General features: G+C 42.5%; 1 protein-coding gene and 1 pseudogene across 1 annotated transcript in view; one reads left to right on the top strand and one right to left on the bottom strand.

The window, feature by feature from the left end:
• Window positions 1-13,710, top strand: part of LOC135221583 (transmembrane protein 214-B-like) — a 125,121-nt gene extending 111,411 nt beyond the window's left edge. The window contains exons 8-11 of the mRNA XM_064259272.1: window positions 7,561-7,690; window positions 10,208-10,304; window positions 13,289-13,445; window positions 13,576-13,710. Coding sequence (XP_064115342.1) covers window positions 7,561-7,690; window positions 10,208-10,304; window positions 13,289-13,445; window positions 13,576-13,710 — 519 coding nt within the window. The remainder of the gene's footprint in view (window positions 1-7,560; window positions 7,691-10,207; window positions 10,305-13,288; window positions 13,446-13,575) is intronic.
• The window catches only part of LOC135221288 (transmembrane protein 214-like), a 324,587-nt pseudogene that overhangs the window by 154,187 nt on the left and 143,808 nt on the right, over window positions 1-26,592 (bottom strand).

The following is a 26,592-nucleotide window of genomic DNA, read 5'->3' as shown; positions in this document are numbered from 1 at the left end:
GTCAGCAAATTTGTTCGCAGGCACAGCTCTGGGAAAGGTCGTCAAAAAAGCAGAATTTCAAGATCAGGCAGTATTCATGTTTTTCCCCTTGAAATTCGGGTTACATCCGAACAACCCCAGGACGTTTACCCTGGAAATAGTCAGTATTATACTGGAAGAGAGTGCATCACTCCCTTTTATAGTGGCTCAGAAGATGAAGCAAATTACAAACAGACACTCTTCCCAGGCAGAGGAAAACAAATAACTCCAAGTCCATCTAGACAAAGTCGTGTGACCTTTTCACCAAAGTCATTACAGTCATGTCATAGAGATATAGATGACACAGAGGAATACAGACCTTTGCGCCTGAAAGTTCAATCAGCCATTGTGAAAACGGTTCATAGACTAATAGATCATCTTGGTAATATTCACAATCAAGTTTGTGTAATCGAAAATAAATGTAGCCATTTACAAGATACGATGTGTACATTGGAACAGGACCAATATTTGCTACACATTAAGTTATCTGACATAGAATCTCGTTTTGAAAATTTGAAAAAATTAGATACCAGTGTTTCTGACTCTGACTCAGGATGCCCACAAGGTGATGATGATGCAGTAGAAGGTAAATGTTCAGAGAAGGAAAGTCATACCTGCAAACTTGGAAAAGAACATACAAAGCATGCAACGCATGAGATTCTAAAACTTCCTGGCTTTTCATCCCTACTAGTCTTAGATGATTTGAAAGTGAGTACGTACTTGCGTATTTTAAGAAATTGAAATATTAATGAGATATGCAAAATAACCCAAGCTTTCAGTGGCAACCTTTGGCTTTTAAGTACCGTGTAGTATTTGTAAGTTAGTTAGTATTTGCAGGACATGTAGTTTATCATGTGGAATGTTCATGAAAAGTCTGTTCAAAAAGTATTTATAGGCCAGAGCACCCTTCCTTTTCATTCTGCCTTCTCTAAATTCCACAGCATCCAACCATTTCAATATAGTATAAAGATATCCAGTATCATCCATTTCTTCTTTCTGTGCCATATCCATAACATTGAAATCCTTAATATTGTAATACATTATTAATTCAATTCTCTCTATTTGCTAAAAATATATAGGTTTATAAGCTACAGAGCCCATGTATCTAGCCATTATGTAATTTTTACACCTCATAGAATAGTAAAAATCCTATAGTTTTGTTTTCTGTCATTTTCAAAAGTGAAGAGACATATGTGTCATTCATGGGGCACTATTTCCAAACGGTGGTCTGGTCCACAGCCTTATATGTAATATGCAGTTCCTACCTTGATATATGGTGCATTGGTATTCCAGACCATTGGTACTTCCTAAGTGAGTATTATTATCATGTTAAGGTGAAAATGAAAGTAGTTGTAAGTTCAAGTTAGGACGGAATGACTCAAAATGAAGCTACAACATGAATGTAACTATCACAAATTTTGTTAAGAATGCATGACTATTGAGCTAGGAATTAATATTTCAAGTTAATAAGTGCAGATAAGGAGTATGGTTGGGTAAAAGAACACGAAAAAAGAGTAAGAAACAGTCTGTTAGTGCAATAGTAAATGAGAGGTTTAGTAAGGTGCATTTGCAAGACATAATAGAGGATTGTATATAGGTACTCAAGGACAAGGAATAGGATATCAAGGAGAGAATTATAGAATTATGATTTCAAAGACTTGTATAAGATGCTTTGGGGTGAATATGAGCAAGACTTGAAGGCAGAAGTAGAAGTTTTAATAAAGGCAAGCAAAGATATAAAAGGTGCAAATATCTGAATTCTGAAGTGAATGTTATCTTTTGTTAGTGGAGTTGAAATTTTTAAGATAAGTTGTTTGTAGATGAAAGAAAAGAGGTTAATTAGAAATGTGGAAGAGTAAGAGGAGGATATATAAATTTGAGTATTATTGTAGAAGTGACCACTGAATATGTAAGAAGCAGGTAAAAGCTATAAGAATGAAAAAGCACCAGAAGTTTATTGAATTACAAGTAAGATGCTAGAACATGGTGGTGATTGTGTAATAAAGAGTTTCTGACAATAGTTGAATCATCTATGTATTATCAGAATTTGTGAATAGTAATTGTTCCTTTATATTAGTGGAACAGTATTAGTTGTAATTTTGAAAACTAGGGAACATGAATGACAGTGTTTTGATTAAGAATATACTCATAAGCTTTATAGAAGAGGTGCATGGGTTTAGACAAGTGAGATGGTGTGCAAAACAAAGTACTACTGGCTTTGGTTCAAAGGAATGAGAAATTGGAGACCAAAAAATATATATATTTATTCATGCATCAAAAGAAAGCTGGGGTTGTTGAGGATAAGTGATACAGAAAATATCTTTGCTCTGATGTGGGATACTTACTTCGAACCATTACAGTGGAAATTCCTGGATGTTGAATCCGAGTCTGACCAGAAAAAACTGGTTATACGCTGTACCCAGGCCAGGCCTATGCCCTTAGGGGTCGAAGACCAAGCGATCCTGCTGACCTAACGCCAGTTCTTTGGTCACAGGCAGGTGCACACGCCCCTGCTCGTCCGGTGTCCGGGCCAATCCCTCTGTCCTTTGTGTATGTTTTGTGTACGTATGTCGGTTGTATGTGTGATGCCGACCTCGGAGCCTCAACGTCAGTGCCCTGGTTCTGAAGGCCGGGCTTGTGGGTCGTTTCTATTTGCCCCTTCTCATCGATCTTTAGTCGCTGTGTGATTCGTGAGGGGGGGGGGGGGGGCCGTTTGCTCTAAAGACAACACATGCTTTGAATGTGCCTCTTGGCCCTTGTACCAGTGGGATTTGGCGTCAACGAAGAAGAAGAAGAAGCCTAAGTCCTCGTCGGCAAAGCTTTCTGGGGATTAGAGGAGTAGGAGCAGCAGCCGAGACAGGGGCGCCCCTTCCTCTTTGGTATTGTCGGAGAGGGAGTCTCCCGCTTTTCTCCAGGTTCTTTCCCCTGCCCTCTCCCAGCAAGAGGGCTTAGGTGAGTCAATCTCCCCCACAGATTGTGTCCGATTCTTCCGCTGTGCTGAGGGATTGCTGGACGCGGCTGCAGTTACAAGGCACCCTGTCTTGGACATCTCTCTTAGCATCAGTTCAGGCAGAGGGTCCTTCCTTCCCCGCTGTGGAGCTCCCTGCTACAGCTCTCCCCGCTACGGCTCGCCCCACGGCAGCTCTCCCATCTGCAGCTCTCCCCGCTCTCGAGCAGAGCGCGCCGCTTGCGGTCAGAGCCGGGCTGGTGTACCCAGTCACGAAGCCACCACCACCAACCCCCCCCCCCCCCTGCTCCGGCCCTTCCCTCGCCTGCCATGGGGGATTTCTTCCCTCCCCCGCCATACTCCAGGCAGGTCCCCGCTGAAGGATGATGCTTTCCAGTCCTGGGGCTTCCCTCCTAGAGGGTCGGAGGAGCCTGGTTTGGCCTTGGGAGCTGCCCACCGGGGTGACCCTTCTTTGGTGGTGTAGTCCCTGAAGCGACCAAAACGTTCCCTGGGCTCTCCCTGCAACAGGAGCCGCCGGAGGAGAGGCAAAAGATGACGTGACCTGTCCGAGGACGTGAGTTCTTCGAGTTTCTCCTCGAGGAAGAGATCCTCCCGTACGAGAAGACGCTCCTCCAAGAAGAGCTGCTGACATGGGAGAGGTAGGTGGCGCCGTTACTCCTCGTCCTCGAGCGGCTCCTCCTGCTCTCCTCATCGTAGCCTGGATCATAAAGGAAGTAGAGGGAGTGACAGGTGCCAGGATAACTCCCACCAGAGGCTGCGGCGTTCTCCTTTGCCCCTTCTGCCAAGGAATGCCCCTGCTCCAGTGGCCCCCATGACAGTTCAACACGCTGGGTTCCCCGCCAGCCCCCTCCCAGCTCCTACCTCGGTCCCGGTGGATCCCGCCTTGGTCTTGTCAGCCCTAGGGCCGGCCTCCAAGACCAAGCGGGCTCCCTTCTTCTGTGTTCCCACACTCGCCTCTTTCACGGACAGAGCCTGGGGCCGATACCTCTTTAGGGGGTTCGAAGCCCCGCTACTGCTCGGGATCGAGCTCCTCCTCGGGGCGGTCCGGTTGTGCAGGGCTTCCCCCCTTGCAGGAGACTGGTTTGCAATTGGGTTTAGGTGCCCCTCCCCAGAGAGCTTCTCCAGCTTCCCCCACGAGCAAGGCCCGACTTCTCTCCTCCACGGGACGCTGAGGAGGAGACCTTCACCCAAGAGGACCTCCAGAACACCCTGGAGGAACTAGGCCCAGTGGATGAAAGTTCTACTTTTCGGCATGTCCTCTCCCCCATTAGGGCCATGAACCGACTAGAGGAGCCAGCCACGACAAGGGAAGACAACAGGTCCTTGGCCATCGGCATTCTGTTTGGGAACCCAGAAGAACCCAAGCCCTCTTCTCAGCCTCCCTAGGGCCACCAACACGAAGAAGGCCCTGTCGGCTGTTGAGAAGCTCATAGCGGGGTCAGATAATTCCCTGCAAGCCCACGCCTCGGCTAAGCTACTTCCGGCGTCCAAGCCGAGGCAGAGAAGGCTATATGCCCCAGGAGAACCCCTTCTTCCGAAATCAGTGGAGGGTAACTTGTCCGCCTGGCACCCAGCCTCTCGGAAGAGAAGCTCGTGTCAGGGCTAGTCTCCTTTTCCCACCAGGAGGCTATGGCCATGGAGGTCGCAGCTTGGACCTCTATACATGTGGCTTCATGGATAGATCTGTGGTCCGGAGCGGTAGCCAGGTTCCCCACCTTCCATGACTTGAGGGACGAGGCCTCTCTTGCCCAGTACAAGGAACTGGTTCTGTCTGGGGGCAATTCTCTGGCTTCCTCACGACCCAGCTGGTCACATCGTGAGCTAACTGGGTCTTGAGGAGAAGGGATACTGTATTAACCAAACTCCCTAGGAACATTCCAGAGAGAGCTCAAGACCCTTCGGAACACCTCAGTGGAGGGGGCGGCTCTCTTTCCGGAGAAGCGGTAGAGAAGTCCTTGGAGCGGTGGAGGAAGGCCAGCCAAGACTCCATCGTATATAGGGCCTCTTCCCTACATCAGTCAGCTTCTAAGAGGACCAACGAGAGACTGAAACCTCAGAATAGGACCCTTTCCACCCCCTCTGCTACCTCCGCGGAGTCGGCCCCTCGGACCTGGGGAGACCAGGGGATTCAGCCCTCCCCAACTGCCCTCCCCCTTCCCAGGTGTCGTTCAGGTCCAGACCCCCTGCTGCTTCCAGAAGGGGTCGTAACAACTGCTTCCCCAGGAGGAAGTAGGAGTTGAGGCCCCCCCCTACCATAACTTTCGCCACTGATGGGGGGTTGCCTCTCGAGCTGTTGGCAGAACTGGGAGGATCACAGAGCCGAGCTCTGGACAGTCCAGGTCCTCAGGGACGGCTACTAGATCCCCTTCCAAGACCAGAATCCTCCCCTGACAGGGGAGCCAAACAGTCTGTCTTCTCAGCCCTGGAACCCCGGTCACAAGGAGGACCTAAGGCTAGAAGTTCAGGCACTGCTGGAGAAGGGAGCCCTCCAGCAGGTGGTAGACCACTCCCCTGGGTTCTTCAGTCACCTCTTCCTGGTGGAAAAGTCTTCCGGGGACGGGGGGTGGCAACCTGTCATAGATCTTTCGGTCCTCAATTCTTACATCCTAAAGACCCTTCAAAATGGAAACGCCACGCTCAGCGCTGGCGTCCGTGAGAGAAGGGGATTTCATGATGTCCCTCCTCGGGTACCTGGACGACTGGCTACTCCTTTCCTCCTCAAAGGAGCGCTTGGTAGAGCAGAGAGGTTCCCTTATGGCCTTTTGCAAGACCCTGGGAGTCGTTGTGAACTGGGAGAAGTCCCAGCTGGACCCCTCCACCAGGATGGTGTACCTGGGGATGGAGTTGGATACGCAGAAAGGCCAAGCTTTCCCATTGGAGGAGAGACTGGCAAACCTCCAAAGGATCGCCTTCAACTTCCTGAACCACTCCCTGAGACCAGCAAAGGAGTGACAAAGACTCTTAGGCCACCTGGTCTCCCTGGAAAAACTAGTCCCCCAGGGAAGACTGAGATTAAGGCCCTTACAATGGGACCTGAAAGCAGGATGGTCCCAAAAGGAGGAAACGCCTCAGAAGCCTGTTCCCATCTCATCGGCAGCGAGGAAGGCCCTCGGTTGGTGGCTGGATCCTGCAAACTCTAGTCGGGGTGTGCCCCTCGGGTCTGTGCCCCCAGAGATGCTCCTGTTTACGGACGCGTTGAAGGTAGGGTTGGGGCCCACCTGAATTCCCTCTCAGCAGGAGGGATATGGTCAGAAGAGAGAGCCTTCCACAACAACAGGCTGGAACTCTTGGCAGTGCAGAGAGCCCTGGAAGCTTTCAAGGAGGTAGTAAGGGGACACTCTGTGTCTCTAATGTGTGGACAATTGCCGCGGGTCAGTTTGCCTTACCGTCAAGAAGAGTGGGGTCTGAGATCCCTGGATCTCTGTGGTTTGACGGAGGAGATCTTGAGCTCTTGTAGAGAAGGTGGGAGTAAGAAGCTGCATCTACAAACTTACTGATTTATTCAGACAACAAACAGACAGGTCAATAGCTCTTGCAAGCAGACATGTAGTGCCTGGCATGAGGTGAACAAAACAGAGGTCAAAATGCAATCACTTGTGTTTGTTGAAGGATGGAAAGATGCATATAAATTTATGTACAAGACATGGCTGAAGCTATTTTACATACAGCTGAAATGCTGACATTGTAATGCATTTGGTAATAATGATATATTTAGCATAATAATATGAATGAAAACATATGTACAAAAGATGTACGATGTATGCTGTGTTTTTTGTGTATGTGCTTTTGGTGAACAGAGATGTTTGTTGCGAGGAGATTAGCTGGCTAGGTAAGATGGAGGCGTGTGGGTCTGTGTGGGACCCTACAAGATCATATTTAGAGGTCAAAAGTTCAATTGAAATTTAACCTTGGATCTGAAGGCTTCACATTTAATATACATGTACCAGTAATCGAGCCTGTGTTCAAAATAAGGTCAAGGCTAGTAGCCAAATATCAGATGGGAATATGATTGTGGCTATACCTTTGAACTGTCCTGGAAATTTCTTAATTGGGATGGATCCTCCAATAATGAAGCCAGTTTGCAGTGTGAGGTCAAGTTCGTATTTAGAAGTGGAAGGTCAAATAAGAGTTTGCCATTACAGAATAGTGGGGCATTGGGCTTCACAAACTCTACTTGTTTTATTTTTTCATCTCTCCTAAGACTTGATTTAAGTCCATAGTAATTCACTAGTAACCTTCGGCATATCACTGTAACTATGTATTTTGATATAGTCATTGTTAAAAGGATTTCTGAAGTCAGGATTGTTAATAAAGTGTTTATCTTAGTGATGCTAGTCTAAGACCTGCTTTTAAAGAGTTTAAAATTAGAATCATATATGAATTGATTTCTGACTGAGTATCTTGTATATTTTGTAAACCAATGGAACACCCTTCGATTAATTGTCATTCAAGCTACATTCCCACATTCAAAATTATTTCACCTAGTATGTATATGTTTATTGTACTTTTGGGCTGTTATTGTCTTTAGATTCTCAGAAATGGTTTGTTAATATTTATAAACTGCCTTTTTTCAGGAGTTACTAAGCCTTTTAAGAAGAGTCAAGACCAGTAAAAAGTCATCAGGTCCGAGGTTTTGGAGCATCTTGGTAGTGGTTTTAATTATTGGTATTATTTGGGACATAAAGTCAGCTGGATCATTTTATGGTATGTTGCATTGATATTTGTTTTAGCAATAGACATCTTATTTAGTTTTGTTGCGCTTTAATGTCGTTTAGCATTTTGAAAAAAGAAATTTGATAATTAAAAAATTTATTGAGACAAAAGGTTGGCATCTATTAACAGGAGTTATGAGTGTTATAATGAAATTATAACACCTAAATTACTGTCTTGTAGCTTTTTTATTCATTTTCAAATAACCTTGCTCTATTGCTTTCTTTGGTTAGTCTTGAATTTTATCACCCATTTATAATGCTAAACCAAAATGTCAGTTTTGCTGTAAGGAAATGGGATCTGTTAATATTAATTAGTGTGTTGAAAGTATTAGATTAAGTTGAATTAACGTTTATGAAATGTCAGATTGAGTAGAATTCCTGGTCAGCTGAACTGTTGGAAGTAAAGTGAGGAATGCCTTATTTCAAAATTGTGATGCTTTAGGTGTAATTTTACACCAAACTGCTTATGAAGTTAATATATTTTTTTTGCCTGAAATTTCCTAATAGGAACATTGAAAAATTAAAAAGTACGATGCTTGCATTGAACTGAATTTAAGATAAAAAACAAAGCTCAGGTAAAATAGTAAGATTTTGTACATATAAAATTGTTGAATTTGGAAAAAAATGATAGGTAAATTAAGAATGAATAGCCACTAAAGTAAACATTAAGATAGGTTGAAGAACGTAAGTCACTTTTCTGTGACCATAAATTATAAGTGAATATCCACAATAATATGGGCAGTCCCTGGGCTACATCTGGGGTTGTACCGTTCAAGAAGCTCGATGTAAACCTGGAAATGACAGAAGCTGGAACTCCATTTTAAGAAATAGCCAAAAATAAGAAATAAAGGGATGAAAGCCTTACCTTTACTCCATTTATTGTCTTGAAAACTTCCCAGTTGATATACCTTACTCTTGGTGAAGTGTGCGTCCATGATCTTGTAGAATTTCCTCCAAAAATATACAAAAATTCTTCCATCGGGGACTACCTGTACTGCATTTGTTTTAAGTGTACAGTATTTAGAAATACTGCAGGCCAGCAGTAAAATGATAACTTTCAACTGTCTGCACCATGGGCCTTTTCAGCCAACTAATGATAGATATGAAAACAGATGAAAAAGTCATGGAATTCTGTACAAAATCTGGTAGAAGTTTATAGAAAGTTTTATGAATTGGTGGTCAGGTTATGGATGCTGCCTTGTATATGCTTGCCAAACACTGAGGTAACCAAACATAGAGATAATCCTAATTGCTGCCTCTCATCTATGTGTTAACCATTCATGGGGTTCATGTGATTTATATAATCAGCCTCACCACAGGTGCCTAGTGTTTCTGTGACAGTTGCTCTTTCAGCAATCTGTTTGGAGAGAGACAAAGGGAAACTGTATCAGGGGCATAAAGAAACTGGTTTAAATCTAAGTTTATGGAATTTCAGACTAGTTTGTGTGTCTGTGTTCTTGGTTAAAGACTACTATAATATTGTCTGTGTTATTCCAAATACTGTTCTTACCAAAGCCCCCTATACTATGACTTCCTTCATTATTTTTGTCCATGGCGTGATCATTCTCCCAGCAGTGTTATACAATATGTACAACTTGTGAGCAATACTTGCAGTTTATAGCACATACTCCTGTTTCCTTTATTGTATTGTTATTATTATATAATTACCTTGCAATGACACTTTATTTTGATAATATTTTGTATGATTGAATTTTCATATGTGAATGGTGCTTTAACATTGCCTTTGTTATCAATGAACCAAGTTGCTGTTACATACTACATATCTTTTTCATGATGAGGGTCTTTGCTGAACTGCTTATCTGTTGGGTTGTAAAACTTTTCTACCTTTAGACAGTGTCCTCTGTAAAATGAAATGGATGACAATGTACTAAGTTTTTCTTTATTAATATGGGTAGTCTCATTATTGTGGATGTTCATTTATGTAACTGGCTACAGTCAGCAAAATCTACTCGTGAAACAATATTGCTTATATTTTCTCCATTAAACTATACTAATTATTTATCTGAAATTACCAAGTTTCCACAAAGAGCAATACAATTACCCTCTCAGCTTCAGGTAACCCTATGAAAATGAAATATTTTAGCTGAGTGATATGGTTGAACTATGTTATTGCAAGAACTCCCATCTGCCAAGGAAAAATTTTATTGAATGCTTGAGATTTTCAACATCCCAAAATGAGTTTTTCAAGTTACATCAACAACTATGTTTATCTGGTTCTGTGAAGGGCAGTGAATTGTGAAATGTGATTACCGGTAATGCACCTTCATTTTTTAAAAAGATATTTTATGATAGAACACTCATTTAATGATTTTATTCCTAATCTACCAAGCAAGGTTTATTGTTATATACCTATAATTGGCCAACATTAATCTTAGTAGAGTATTAAAGATAAGTTCCTAAGCTGAATTTTCATTGTATGATGTCTAATTGAAATAAAGGCCATAGTGCACAATTTGATAAATTTTTAATTTGTTCAAATCTTTTTCAGGTTCCAAAGTAGGTTTAACATTAGAAAGAGCAGGACTTATTCCATATGTAGAAGCCTTTGGCAGATCTCTCAGATTTGTGACCATTCAAGTGTATAGGTAAGCTATATTGCATTTTTCTTGTGAGAGGTTATATGTATAAAAATTATGCACAGTTTACCTTGATACATCAACACGTATATATACACATGCTGGCTAGTCTAGAGGTTAGGCTTACACATTGACTGTACATAACAAAAGCACAATCATTTATGTAATGTTAATTAATTAAAATTTCTTAAAATCTTATTGTGATAATGTAGCACAAGCATTTAAGTAAATCCTTATGTTTAACTTACAATTTTATTTTTTATTTTCATTTTGTTGGTAAATTTAAGATGTCATAAATTCATTGTCACTGTCCAAGTTATACATTGGAGGAATGGGATGGTGGGGGCTGGATGGGGGGAAATTCTTGAGTAGTGAAGGCAGGAGGATGATGAAATTTCAATGCCTGCGATGACACTGTTATCATGAACCTGTGTAGGCACAAAGTCAGCATAGTTGACACAGCAATAATAGTAAAAGTGGCTAATTGGCCCTAAGAACCTACAGTAAGTCTTGTATGTCTACTTAAAAAGAAAAAGAAAAATCTTTTTATGGAAAAGCAGAAGAGATATTGTTATTTATATACTAGTTGTAAAGAAAGAGATTGAGAGGATAAACAGACAGACATTCATATGATTGCCTATGGAACCTGTAATTTACATGTACTACAGTTCTTGTAATGTGTAGAGTAGTAGGTAGTTGGAGAGCTGGTCACAAGTTCAAGCAGTTGTTAAACAGGTAGTAGGCTGATAGGTGAGGATTGTCTCATTTGACGTTATGCCAGTCATTGTGTGCAATTTAGGCTGTTATTGTTACAAAAGTTTCAATTTGCCATCAGTTGCAGGGTGTGGGGCAGATTAATCCATGTTACATGGATCTTTTGCAAGAAATTGCCTTGGTTCATGAACAAATTTTCCAATCTCTTAAAACTACTAAGTACAGTAGATCCCCGGTTCACGACCGTATTAGAACTCGACATAATCAGATTTTGCCACTAAATTTCCAATAAACTTTGTATCTGTTTTCAACCAAAAAACCAGTTTCCGACCCCTGACCATATGATGTTTGTAAACAAAACTGTTTCCGCTAGCCGCCGCTAGTTGGCGTCATCCAGTGCTACCAAATGTAGCATAGTTTCATGTTTTTTAGCATAATTTGACCCAACAATTGGAGCTTAGCATAATTTCTTTCACACTTAGGGTTCTAGTACAATTTTAGAATGTATTTTCACTAAAATTTTAAATAAAATGCAGAAAATTCCTCAATTTCATACACAGCTATAGTGAATATATGTATCTTCATAGTGAAATTGCCTCAAAAGCAGCACTAACAAATGAGTTAATTGCTAAGTTTGAACCCAACTAAGGAATGTTAAATTTTGGGAATATAAATAAATACCCACAGTGGCATGACACGATCAGTAAAGTGTTAAATGTTTTTGTTTGTCTTTTTTTTCATGAGTAAAGAATTCCTTTTTCCTTTTTTTAAGTTTTATTTTTTCAGTAGTTATCAAAATTTTAATTATGTCTGAAGTGATTTTCACACAATTTTCAAGTATTTATTCATTGTGTATGAGATCAGTTAAAGAAAAATGGTGTTTCAGTGGCATGATAATGATCAAGTAATAAGTACGTATATTTTTCTTCTTGAGTAGAGACGGTTTGTTTGTTACCTTTTTTTTTAGTTTTAATTTTTCTAGTAAATATTAAAATGTTATATTTTAAAGTAAATTTTCACACATTTTCAAGTATTTTATTAATTGTGTATGTGACCTGTTAAAGAAAAATGGTTCTCAGTGGCATGTTAATAATGCAGTAATAAGTAAAATTTGTATGTTTTTCTTCACATTTGTATGTGTGATCTTCACACATTTGTCAAACAGTATACTAGTGATGGGACACATTTTTGTGAGCCAGTAAGCACAGGTACATGACAAAGCATGAACAACACAGTAATAACAGAAAATAGGATTGCAGTAGCATATGCAGAATATGCATGGAGTTGGGTTCAAAAACAGTGGTTGGAGGGGAAGGATAGATAAAACTGAGAAATGTGAAGTAAGTGAAAACAAACAGAATTTGAGTGTCAACCAAGGGTAATTGGATCATATCAAAGTTTGAACTGGAAGAACCAGTCTTTGGAAGCCTTGAAATCAGTGAGGCTTTGCACTCACGCTCACATTTTGGCAGTCACCTTCAGTTTTGGTTTGAGAACATTGCTTATCACATCAAGCTCTCCTGCCCATTAATGTTCATGCCTGCTCAAGTTTGCCCATTAAATCTAACTTGTGATTATTGGCTGATGACCATTTGATCTAAAACAAAGGCACAACTAGATATAACTCAGGATAGTATCTTCGAGGGTTTGCCACATTTGATGAAGTTGGTAGATGCAGTTTTTGCTACTTTATCTGCTCCCTTACTTTTTTCATACCTACAGCGTTTTGTCATATTTCAGCATTTGTATAAATTTTTCAATTATTGTTCTAAATATATCTTGTAGAGGGTTTTCTTGAAGAAGTTTTGTTAGGGTTTCAATAGCACTTTTAGTCTGTAAAAGTTATAATATTTTGTAATATGAACTGATGAGTTCTGCATTGATAACAGATGCAGAGTTAGTAAAGGAGGACCAGCTTGGAAATGATTGAATGGATGAAATTATTTACCAAAATTAAGTAGACCCATTCACTAGCATACTAAAATGTGCACAGTGAAGGGGTTGTTAATAATCCTTCATAATTTTTGAAGAAATTTATAGTGGTTACATTTGGAAGTTATAAATGCCTGGTTCATGGTTTTCTTTTTTTTTAAGCAGTGTTTACAATACCTATTGCCATAAAAAAAATCCTAAGACATAAAGTTTTGTTACAGCTGTTTTTCATCTATCCAATTTGTTTAACAAACAGAACTACTATACTGTGCATGAAGTTTCTCATCGGCTTTTGTGAACTATTGCATTTCAGATGCTGTTTACTAATGGAAAGTTAATGTTTGCAGATGGTGTGTACATAACATACCTTTCTACTACAGCAAGGGATGCGATTTAGCAGAACCATATCTCCTGCTAGTTTGGAGTTGGTTTGAAGTAGCAGTTGCATATTTTTGGGCTGGGCTAGAATCAGCAGTAAAATATATTCCCATAATGAAGGAATCTGTAAGTATTGCTATTTTCTTTTGTAATTTTAGTGACATTCCAGTGATGATATTGTCATATATGTAGATCTTAATGTATGGTATAGTAGATGATTAACTCAAAATACCACATATATGGTATTTATTTCCAGTTTGACAAGAGTTTACCAGGGTTAAGCACATCAGTTAGTCATTATGCAAATGCTGCGCTCAAGTATGGGAATACTACTGCAATTGCAGTGAAAGATGCTGCAATGCCTTATCTGTTGCAAGTTCACATTATATAGTACATAAAGTTCTTATGTAAGTGAAAATTCAGATCTTTTTCTTTCTAATTACTTGTGTTCCAGCTTTATTTCTCTATATAAATCTCAGGGCATTCCAGCAGATCAGTGTTCTAGGAAAATCCTTATAATGAGCTTCCATATCATAGTGAGATTTTGTGGTTAACCCTTAAACGCCAAGCTGCTATTTACCAAAGGGTCTCTCGTATGCAAGCGGCGTTCGGGAGTTAGCGCCGAAGCGGAATAAAATTTTTTTTAGAATAAATCACAGCACACTTAGTTTTTAAGATTAAGAGTTCATTTTTGGCTCCTTTTTTTGTCATTGCCTTTGAAGTTTAGTATGCAGTCATCAGAAATGAAAAAAATATCTATCATATATAAATATTGGAATATATGACAGCACAAAAAAAAATTTCATATATTATTGTATACAAATCGCGGTGAGCAAAACGATTAAAGCTAATGAGTTATTTTTATACATTCAACTTCCCTGCCAGATATACTACTATAGACTCCGTCGTCTCCGACAGAATTTCAAAATTTCGCGGCACACGCTACCGGTAGGTCAGGTGATCTACCGCCTGCCCTGGGTGGCAGGACTAGGAACCATTCCCGTTTTCTAATCAGAATTCTTCTGTCGTCCACGAGCCATCAAACATTGTTGTTGGTTCTCTCGATTGGTTTTTCGTTTTTTCACCGGCAATTGATCTTCTTGACCGACTTTTGGTGACGTATCTGATTGTTGGATTGGCATACGCTTTTGTGGACTTGATTTTGGATTTTTCTTTAAAAATGTCTGACTCTGGAATGGTTGTGAGACGTTGTGTGAATGTAGGCTGTAAGGTGAGGTTGCCGAAAGCTTCGGTAGACCCTCACACGGTATGGCAAGGGTTGCAGGGAGTATGAATGTTCTTTTACTAATACTTGCAAGGAATGTGAGAATTTGGAGTGAGAACGAATGGAAGAATCTAACTAATTATTTAAAAAAGTTAGAGAGAGAAAGAGTGAGGAAGGCTTCTTATAGAAGTTTAAGTAGTTCTAGATTCTGAACTAGTTACCTAGCTTGGGATCTTCCCCAAGGGTAGTATTTGCTATTTCTCCTTCCATTGCAGCCCCTTCTACCTATTGCAGAACCTGTAGATTCAGCGAAAGAACTTGCGGATCTAAAAGCAAGTCTTCAAGTTGATGGAAAACAATAATGGCTGCCATACAAGGTAAGGCTAGTGATTATTCAGTGGACAGTGATATGAGTGTCCCCAGTGTAGTGGAGGGGGCATCTGGTCGGCTCAGCAACACTCCTAGGTCTAGACCTCTTCCAAGCTCACATGCCCAGAGGAGAAGGAATGTCGAAAACCGAAAGGAGGTTGTGGAGAATCCCCACCCGATCAGGTGTGTCCTTCGGCGGTTTCTGTGACACCCCAGACTGCCAAGGATCGCTATTGTAAAAGCGTCCTGCGTGAGTGTTTTTCGTCGTCGGGATCTTCATCTCCGTGACATGATTGGAGGGATTCTGATCGATCTCGGCCACTCAAGAGGAGTGGGAAGGCTCCGACTATTGATTCGAGCCCGAAAACTCCTGAGGAGTCCTCCTTCGGGACGTGAAGAAGGCAAGAAGAGCCATTCTTTCAACCAGAGTGAGAAGGAGGCAGGAGGTGGAGGCTACGGACTCCTCCCCTCCTCCTTCCCCTCCTCCCGAAGAGGATAAAGAGGAGGTTACGAAGAGATTCATGATGGCGATGCAAGAGCAGATCTCGTCTTTTGTAGGAGTTCTGTCAAAGGAACCTCCTAGAAGGAAAGACTCTTCCCTTCCGATCAAAAGATCCTCCAGGCGTATGGAGGTATCTGCCGCCAGGATCGATACTCCTACTCGAGGTGAGGTTTCCTGTACGAAACCGGATGAACCTTTCAGATGTCTGGCACCGGCCAGGAGTGAGGAGTCACCCAGGAGGCAGGAGCCAAGAGCCAGGAGTGAGGAGTCAACCAGGAGGCAGGAGCCAAGAGCCAGGAGTGTGGAGGCATCCAGGCAGGAGGCAGGAGGCAAGAGAGCCAGGAGGCAAGAGCAGGAGGCAAGAGGCAGGAGCAGGAGGTCAGGAGTCAAGAGGCAGGAGCCAGGAGGCCAAGGAGGCAGGAGCCAGGAGCCAAGAGGCAGGACGATCAGGAGGCAGGAGCCAGGAGTCCGAGTCAGGAGGCAGGAGTCCGGAGCAGGAGTCAGGAGCAGGCAGGAGTCAGGAGGCAAAGAGTCAAGAGCCAGGAGGCAGGAGTCGGAGACTCGTTCCTGGAATTTATGACTCTTCTCCAAATAGGAGTTCCTCTCCTTCAGATCGTAGGAGGTCTTGGAAGGACTCTCCCTCCAAACGTGAACTTTCTCCTTCGCCTGACCGAGGTTTAGACTATTTGTCTGATGACGAACCTCCTGCAAATGAGGGACTCTCGAGCTATAAGGTCTTAGCCTCATTATTGCTGCAAGAGTTTCTTTTTGGGGAGGGGGGGGGACCTCTTCTTAGTTTCTTTGGGGGCCCACGGCTTCCTCCTTCTCCTCGTTCTCTCTTTTTCGAGCTCGGCTACGGCAAAAATCTTCGGCCTTTCTGAAAATGAAGCCTGCAATTTCGATGAAGAAGGCACTCCATTCTTTAGATTCTTGGATGGACAAGAAGAAAGCGTTAGGAAAGACGGTATTCTGCATGCCTCCATTCCAAACTACATGGAAAGAGAGGCATTTGGTATGGAACAGGAGAGACTATGGGTCTTTCTCTGCCTGCCTCTGCAGATGCCGGACTTTTCCAATTTAGTGGAGGCCTCTAGAACGTCACTCCTTAGGATCGGTCAGAGCGACGTGGAACACTTCGGAGTTGAACCACTTTCTAAAGGGACTTTTTGTCACTTTTAGAGGTGTGTTCAACTTTCTGGATTGGTCACTCGGAGTTCTGGCCAACAAATCTAAAGATCCGGAGTTTCTTAAAAACCCAGAGAATCTCCATAGCGTCCTGTCTTGCATGGACAAGGCAGTACAGGACGGTTCGGGAGAAGTGGCGTCCCTTTTGGTGCTGGTCTCCTGAAAAAGAGATCAGTATATGGATCCTTATTATCAAAAGGGGTTTCTCCAAGCCAGAGGACTGCTTTATTGTTCGCTCCCCTATCGGATCATCTGTTTCCTTCTTCAGTTAGTGAAGGATATATCTCGCTCGCTAACTGAGAAGGCGACACAGGACCTACTAACACAAACGTCCAAGAAAGGACGCCCTGTAGTGTCGGCGATTAAGAAGGACTCTCGTCCTCCTCAGCAGCCCTTCGTGGAGGTACAGCGGCTCGTCCCCCTGCCAGAAAAAAAAAAGAAGAGCTCTGACAAGAGAGGAAGGTCTTCCTTTAGGCCTTTCAAGAAAACCAAATGACTTGTTGCTCCTTCAAGCACCAGTGGGCGCCAGACTCCTGAACTTTGCAGGAGTATGGGCAAAAAGGGGAGCCGACCCGTGGTCAGTGTCGGTCCTAAAGAAGGGATATGTAATCCCCTTCGAGAACAGCCCTCCCCTAACATCTACGCCTCGGGAACTGTCAGCGAGGTACAGAGACCCTGTAATGAGAAATGGTGGAACAAATGTGGGAAAAGGAGGCCATCGAACTTGTGCAGGATCCACACTCCCCAGGATTTTATAATCGCCTTTTTCTAGTACCAAAGGCATCGGGGGGGTGGAGACCAGTTCTGGACGTAAGCGCTCTGAATCGCTTTGTTCAGAAAAAGAAGTTTCGCATGGAAAACGTCCGCTTCAGTAATGTCGGCTCTTCGTCCAGGAGATTGGATGGTCTCTCTGGACTTGCAAGACGCATATTTCCACGTTCCAATTCACCATTTGTCAAAGAAATATCTTCGTTTTGTAATAGGAGACAAGATTTTTCAATTCAGGGCTCTGTGCTTCGGTCTGTCTACAGCTCCGCAAGTATTCACCAACCTGATGGCGAATGTGGCAAGATGGCTTCACCTAGAGGGAATAAACATCTCCCTCTACTTGGAACGACTGGCTGATCAGGGCCAAGTCGGAGATTCAGTGCTTGGAGGACTTATCAGTAACAAGGAACATGATAGAATCGCTGGGATTACTCGTCAACCTCGAGAAGTCGCAGCTGATCCCCAGCCAGAGCTTGGTCTATCTGGGGATTCAGATGGATTCTCGGGGGTTTTCGAGTAATAAATCCTTCGCGAGAAAGAATCACTCGAGGTTTGTCGAAAATCTCGAGCTTCTTAGAGAGAAAGACCAGTTCAGCGAGGGATTATCTGAGCCTTTTAGGGACCCTGTCCTCACTAGAAAAGTTCTTCTCTCTGGGGAGGCTTCACCTTCGCCCCTCTTCAGTTTTTCCTGAAAGGGGTGTGGAGTTGGAAGACGGGACAACTCTCGGACATCTTCCAACTTCCACAAGAAGAAAAGATCATTTTGGGAAGTGGTGGATCCTTCCTCTTCAAAAGAACGAAGGCGTATCGCTTGCCCTGCAGAACCCAGACCAAGTGTTATATGCCGACGCTTCGGAGTCGGGATGGGGAGCGACGCTAGGAGCGAGGGAGGTGTCAGGCACCTGGACAAAGGAACAGGTGTCCTGGCACATCAATTGCAAGGAACTAGTGGCCATACACCTAGCCTTAAAGTTCTTCGAAGAGATAGTCAGAAGGCAGGTTTTTTTTGGGCGGGGTGATACAGATAAACTCGGACAACACCACGGCTCTGGCTTACATACGCAAGCAAGGAGGCACGCACTCTTTCTCCCTCTATCAGTTAACAAGACACCTGTTAACCTGGACGGAAGAGAGAGGCATAACTCTCCTCACAAGATTTGTTCAAGGGATCAAGAATGTGAGAGCGGACAGACTGAGCAGGAGGAATCAGGTCCTTCCCACAGAATGGACTCTACACGAAGAAGTGTGTCGAAGTCTTTGGTCCCTGTGGGGGAGACCTCACATAGACCTGTTTGCAATGTTCTTCTCCAAAAGAATAGAGATATTTTGCTCTCTAGTGGAAGATCCGAGAGCCTTCGCAATAGACGCGTTTCTCCTGGATTGGTCGGGTGTGGACGCATACGCCTTTCCCCCGTTCAAGATCCTGGGGGAAGTGCTCAGGAAGTTCGTAGGTACTGGAGTGGATAGTGGACTTCCCCAGATCTCTTCCAAACAGACCAGATCTACTCAGACAACCCCACTTCGAGAGGTTTCATCTCAACCTCCCAGGTCTCGCTCTGACTGCCTTTCGACTATCGAAAGACTTGTCAGAGCGAGGGGCTTTTCTCGCAAGGCTGCGGGCTCTATCGCTAGAGCCAGCAGAGCTTTGACGAGAAGAGTATACCAATCAAAGTGGGAAGTCTTTAGGAGGTGGTGTAAGAGTCAGAAGCTGTCCTCCTCCAGTACCTCTATAGTGAATATTGCCGATTTCCTCCTCTTTCTGAGAGAGGAATCACACCGTATCTGTCTCAACAATAAAGGGATACAGAAGCATGCTGTCTTCAGTATTTAGGAATCGAGGGCTAGATATTGCTTAGCAACAAAGACTTACACGATCTGATTAGATCCTTTGAGGGGGACTTTCAAAGGCAGCTACTCCTAGAACACCTAGTTGGAATCTAGACGGTTGGGTTTCCTGAAATCCTAATTTCATCGGATAAATTCGAGCCTTTACATCTGGCTTCCTTCCGCGACGTCACTAGGAAATGCTTGTTCCTGGTGTCTCTCGCTACAGCCAAGAGGACGAGCGAATTGCACGCTCTGGATTCCACAGTGGGGTTCAAAGGAGATGCTGCCATCTGTTCTTTCCAGGACAATGTTTTCTGGCAAAGAACGAAAACCCGTTCAAAACCTTGGCCAGAAGTTTTGAGGTAAAAGGCCTATCTAACCTCGTAGGCAGAGAGATAGAGAGGTCTCTCTGTCCAGTGAGAGCTCTTAAATATTATTTAGAGAGGAAGAGACAGATGGGAGCTTGTCAACAAGGTCTTTGGTGTGCGGTGAAGAACCCCAAAAGACTCATGTCCAAGAACGCCTTGGTTTTCTTTGTGAGAAGCGTTATTACGGACGCTCACAAGAACTGCTCGGAGGAATCCTTCGGTCTTCTAAAGGTCAAGACCCATGAGGTGAGAGCGGTAGCAACGTCTTTGGCGTTCCAAAAGAATATGTCTCTAAAAAATATCATTGAGACTACATATTGGAGGTGCAATTCAGTGTTTGCATCTCATTATCTGAAGGATGTGAGAGTGACCTATGAGAAGTGCTTCTCGCTAGGTCCTTTTGTATCAGCAGATACAGTGCTGGGTCTTGGAGCAAAGACTGATCCTTAAAGTATTTGATTTTATCTTACATAAACCCTCTTGTCAGATATGTGTTTGGTTTTCTATTAGCAAGCTCACGGATGTCGCCACGGGCGCATAGTGTCATTGCTGTAGGGATCAAGGAATATGTATGGCTAGTCGGGGAGTACAAAATTTTTTTTTGTATATTTTGTATAAATGAAAGTGTAATTATGTTTCGAGTTTTTGGTTGTTTGTAAGGAGTTCGGGGATAACTCCTTGCAATCTTAGAACTAACATGGATGTTAGGATCAGGTGATCGGGATCGGTGTTGTACTCCTTGAACAAGGTGTATTGTCATGTTAGTGGAATAGCACCCAATGACAAAGGCCTTTAGGCTCTGCCAAGTAAGTGGATAAGACCCCATTGGCAGACCCACAAGAACTCTTAGCCATAGATCAATATCTCGCTGAGGCTCTTGAGGCTAAGCAGACTCCAAGGCAGTAGCCGCGAAGTCTTCAGCCTAATAAGGTAGGAACCAAGGTTTATTAATACCTACAACATATGTTGTTTACCTGTCTATTTCAGTAGTTAGCTGTCTCTTACCCACCACCAATGGGTGCTAATCAGCTAAGTATATATCTGGCAGGGAAGTTGAATGTATAAAAATGATATTGTCATGTTACAATAAAGTTTTATACATACTTACCTGACAGATATATACGATTAATGGCCCACCCAGCCTCCCCGCAGGAGACAGGTGGAAGAGAAGAATTCTGATTAGAAAACGGGAATGGTTCCTAGTCCTGCCACCCAGGGAGGGCGGTAGATCACCTGACCTACCGGTATTTTAGCGTGTGCCGCGAAATTTGAAATTCTGTCGGAGACAACGGAGTCTATAGCTAAGTATATATCTGTCAGGTAAGTATGTATAAAACTTTATTGTAACATGACAATATCATTTTTTTTCTTTGTATTGTACACTAAATTGCAGTGATTTTGATATATAACAAATTGTAAAATGATCAAAGCAACACAGAGAAAATATTATCACAAAATGATGTATGAATTTGTAACGCGCATGTTCGAGGGAAGGATCTATCAGTTCAGGGCCCTGTGTTTCGGCCTATCCACGGCTCCCCAAGTCTTTACAGACTTGATGAAAAATGTGTCAAGACACCTACATCATTGAAAGGGCATAAAACGTCTCCCTATACCTGGACGACTGGCTCATCCAGGGCCAGGTCTTCAAAAGCAGTGGTTGGAGGATCTGTCAACAACTTTGGAATTGACGAAAGCATTAGGATTGATCGTAAACCTCGAGAAATCTCAGATGGTCCCCAGCCAGAACGTAGTCTATCTGGGGATTCAGATGGATTCTCGGGGTTTTCGAGTATTTCCTTCTCGAGAGAATAAGGAAAGGTTGTACCACAGTATTGAGCTTCTTAGAGAAAGAGCGCACTTCAGCGAGGGAATGGTTGAGCCTTCTGGGGACCCTTTCCTCGCTCGAACAGTTCTTTCCTCTAGGAAGACTACATCTCCGTCTGCTTCAGTTCTTCCTGAGAAGGAGTTGGAGTTAGAAGACAGGACAGCTCTCGAACACGTTTCCAATCTCAGCGGAAATAAAAGACCAATTAAGGTGATGGTTGACCCCCTTAGAAGAGAACAAAGGAGTATCCCTGGAAGTACAGAACCCAAACCTGACATTGTTCTCAGACGCGTCGGAGACAGGTTGGGGTGCGACCTTAGGATCCAAAGAAGTGTCAGGCACCTGGTCGGAAGAACAGGTGTCATGGCACATAAATTGCAAGGAGCTATTAGCAATTCACCTTGCGCTAAAGAGCTTCGAGCACATAGTCAGAGACAAAGTGGTACAGATAAACTCCGACAATACTACCGCTCTGGCTTATGTCAAAAAACAAGGAGGAACTCACTCTCTCGCCCTATACGAACTAGCAAGAGATCTGCTGATTTGGGCGAATCAAAGGAATGTAGTTCTCCTAACAAGATTTGTCCAAGGGGAGAGGAACGTGAGAGCGGACAGACTCAGCAGGAGGTTCAAGGTCCTTCCTACAGAATGGACCCTCCACTCGGAAGTCTGTCAGAGCCTTTGGTATCTTTGGGGGAAGCCTCAAATAGATCTGTTCGCCACGTTCCTCTCCAAAAGGATAGACACATTTTGCGCCCTAATAGAAGATCCCAGGGCTTATGCAATAGACACCTTTCTCCTGGACTGGTCAGGGCTAGATGTGTACGCTTTTCCTCCATTCAAGATACTGGGGGAAGTAGTCAGAAAGTTCGTGGCCTCGAAGGGAACCAAGATGACTCTGATAGCCCATATTGGCCATCCCGAATTTGGTTCACAGAGGTAATGGAGTGGACAGTGGACTTCCCCAGATCTCTTCCAAACAAGATAGATCTGCTCAAACAACCCCACTTCGAGAGGTACCATCAAAATCTACCTGCTCTTGCTCTGACTGCCTTTCGACTATCAAAAGACTTGTCAGAGCGAGAGGGTTTTCTCGCAAGGCGGCAAGCGCAATTGCCAGAGCCCGCAGATCATCTACTAGGCGAGTGTACCAATCGAAGTGGGAAGTTTTCAGAAACTGGTGCAGGTCTAAGAAGCTGTCCTCTTCCAAAACCTCTGTGACCGAAATTGCGGATTTCCTTCTTTTCCTGAGGGAAAAGTCGCATCTCTCTGTACCGACTATTAAGGGGTACAGGAGTATGCTTTCAGCATTCTTCAGAAACAGGGGATTAGATTTGACGAATGATAAAGATTTGCACGATCTCATTCGTTCCTTTGAAACATCAAAGTCAGTAGAACCTAGGGTTCCAAGCTGGAACTTGGATGTGGTCCTGAAATTTCTGTCCTCCGAGAAGTTCGAACCACCACATACGGCTTCATTTCGGGATATCACTAGAAAGTGTTTATTTTTGCTGTCTCTCGCTAGGGCAAAAAGAGTCAGCGAGTTGCACGCCCTTGAGTCACGAGTTGGCTTCAAAGGAGACCCTGCGATTTGTTCATTCCAGACTCTCTTTCTTGCCAAAAAGGAGAACCCTTCAAATCCCTGGCCCAGGAACTTCGAGGTAAAAGGACTTACTAGTCTGGTAGGCAGAGAGACAGAAAGATCCCTTTGCCCAGTTAGAGCACTTAAATTCTATCTGGACAGAAAGAAGCAGTTTGGGGGTTCGCAACATGGTCTATGGTGCTCAGTAAAGGACCCCAAAAGACCAATGTCTAAAAATGCCTTGGACTTCTTTGTTAGAAGTGTCATTACCGAGGCTCATAAGAACTGCCCTGATGACTCTTTTAATGTATTAAGAGTGAGAGCTCATGAAGTAAGAGCAATTGCGACGTCTATTGCGTTCCAAAGATATATGTCACTTAAGAATATTTTGGATGCAACTTACTGGAGATGCAACTCAGTGTTTGCATCTCATTACTTAAAGGATGTGCGAGTTACGTATGAGAAATATTATTCTCTAGGTCCGTTTGTGTCAGCACAGACGGTTCTGGGTAATTGAGTGAGCACCGATCCTTAAATATGTATATGTAACCCTCTTGTCGGATGTGTTCTTGGATTACCTGTGCATGGAAGTGTTAGATGTCGCACAGGCGGCCTTCACTTCTCTTCACTAGGAGATCGAGTGACAACTGACTTTTAGAGGGGTACAAAATTTTTTTTTTTTTGTATTTTTATATGTGTGATTATCGAGTTTTTGGTTGTTTGCTAAGAGTTCGGGGATGACTCTTGGCAATCTTAGAACTAACACGGGTGTTAGGATCGGGTGATCGGGATCGGTTGTGTGCTCCTTAAAGAAGGCGTGTTGTCATATAAGCGGATTAGCACCCATTGACAAATGCCAGTTAGGCTCTGCCGAGTAAGCGGATGAAACCCCATCGACAGACCCACAAGAACTCTTGGCCGCAGATCACTATCTCGCTAAGGCTCTTGAGGTGAAGCAGACTCCTGGGCAGTAGCCACGAAGTCTTCCACCTAATAAGGTAGGAACCAAGGTCTATAAATACCTACAACATATGTTGTTTACCTGTCTAGTCAGTAGTTAGCTGTCTCTTGCCCTCCACCAAAGGGTGTCAATCAGCTATGTATATATCTGACAGGTAAGTTGAATGTATGAAAATGATATTGTTATGATACAATAAAGTTTCATACATACTTACCTGGCAGATATATACGATTGAAGACCCACCCAGCCTCCCCGCAGGAGACCGGTGGAAGAGAGAATCTGATTAGAAAACGGGAATGCTTCCTAGTCCTGCCACCCAGAGCAGGGCGGTAGATCACCTGACCTATCTGTAGCGAGTGGCGCGAAATTTGAATTTCTGTCGGGGACAATGGAGTCGATAGCTATGTATATATCTGCCAGGTAAGTATGTATGAAACTTTATTGTATCATAACAATATCATTTTTCAAAAATTCACCATAAATTGAATTATTGTGCTAGAGTTTTCCAATTTGTTGCAAAATGAAGGTAAATGATTGAATATTACTAGAGTTTTAGCTTACAATTGCGTTTTTCTACCATTTCGGTTGAGTCAAAGTTGACCGAAGGTTGAAATTGTGGCACTTATTGTGATTTATATGAAAATATTTCAAAACTGATAAAAGCTACAACTATGGTTTTATTTGGTTGTATTCTACATGAAATTGCGCACCTTTTCATATATAAAACCCTATGTAACGGCAAATATAAAACTGTGCAAACATTACGACAAACTGACGAAAGAATGTCTGAGATTTTCAGCAGAGTTACTGTGTGGATGTAAGGAAAATGTGCTTTTCAAAAATTTACCATAAATTGAAATATTGTGTTAGAGACTTCCAATTTGTTGCTAAATGAAGGCAAATGATTGAATATTACTAGAATGTAATAGTTTTAGCTTACAATTGTGTTTTTCTACCATTTCAGTCGCGTCAAAGTTGACCGAAGGTTGAAATTGTGGCACTTATTGTGATTTATATGAAAATATTTCAAAACTGATAAAAGCTACGACCATGGGTTGTTTTTTGTTGTATTCTACATGAAATTGCCCACATTTTCATGTATAAAACTTTATGTAACAGCTAATATAAAACGGCGCAAACATTACAACAAACTGACGAAAGAATTTCTGAGATTTTCGGCAGTTACCACGAGCGGACGTAAGGAAAAAGTTTATTTCATAAATTTGCCATAAATCAAAGTATTGTGCTAGAGACTTCCAATTTGTTGCAAAATAAAGGTAAAGGATTGAATATTACTAGAATGTAAGAGTTTGAGCTTACAATTGCGTTTTTCTACCATTTCGGTCGAGTCAAAGTTGACCGAAGGTTGAAATTTTGGCACTTATTTTGATTTATATGAAAATATTCAAAACTGATAAAAGCTACAACCATGGGTTTTTTTTGGTTGTTTTCTACATGAAATTGTGCACATTTTCATATATAAAAACCTATGTAATGGCAAATATAAAACGGTGCAAACATTATGACAAACTGACGAAAGAATTTCTGAGATTTTCAGCAGAGATACTGTGCGGATGTAAGGAAAAAGTGCTTTTCAAAAATTCACCATAAATTGAAATATTGTGCTAGAGACTTCCAATTTATTGCAAAATGAAGGTAAATGATTGAATATTACTAGAATGTAAGATTTTTAGCTTACAATTGCATTTTTCGACCATTTTGGTCGAGTCAAAGTTGACCGAAGTTGAAATTGTGGCACTTATTGTGATTTATATGAAAATATTTCAAAACTGATAAAAGCTACAACCATTTTTATATATAAAACTCTATGTAATGGCTATTATAGAACAGTGCAAAAATTACGACAAAGTGACAAAAGAATTTCTGAGATGTGTTGCTGATGCTTTTTAGTGCGAGAAGAAAGAAATTCGTGCATGCGCGCCTGGGTAACACTTGTAAACAAAACAACAGCTTGATCCGTGAACTCCCAGCATCCCTCAAGGCGAGTGATTTAAAATTTTTCGCGAACTAGGCCTATAACTATTTTTCCGCGAATATTTAAAAAAAACTTTTTGTAGTCGACGTATAATACGTCCAGTCAGCGTTTAAGGGTTAATGGACAGTATCCATTACCAGCCGAGCTGTTGTTTGGTACAATACCTTTGTCAGTAGGATAAGATGAAATGATTGTGATTGGGTGTGATTTAGCAGTTCATGGGCAGCAAAGATACTGTTAATCAAGGGAAGTGTGTGGGATAAGAGAGCCTATTTTGCACTCTTTATTTTTCCTATTTAGCTTTTCTGATCACTGCATATTAAGCATCCTCCAGGATTGCAGAGCATCTTTTATTATTATTATCATCATCATCATCACATTATACTAGTTCCAAAGAGGCGTACTACCTGTAGTGCACCCAGTATGGTTCTTGGAGATTTTTTTTTTTTTTTTTTTTACCATATCCCTCCCATTTGGCCCCCCAGGCTGTATTATCAGCCTTTTACTTATTGACCACTCCATGTTGGGGTCTTTCCACCCTCTCTCCACCCAAATACCCAGCTTCTTAAAACTTAACCTCTCTAATTTTTACGTCTCATGTGATGATAAATTCTGACTAAGTTTAAAGTAGAAATGCAAGCCATTTTTGTTGTCATTATTAA

The sequence above is a fragment of the Macrobrachium nipponense genome, chromosome 2 (genome assembly GCF_015104395.2).
Source record: "Macrobrachium nipponense isolate FS-2020 chromosome 2, ASM1510439v2, whole genome shotgun sequence".
Taxonomy (NCBI): Eukaryota; Metazoa; Arthropoda; class Malacostraca; order Decapoda; family Palaemonidae; genus Macrobrachium; species Macrobrachium nipponense.
This window is presented reverse-complemented; position numbering and strand designations above follow the sequence as displayed.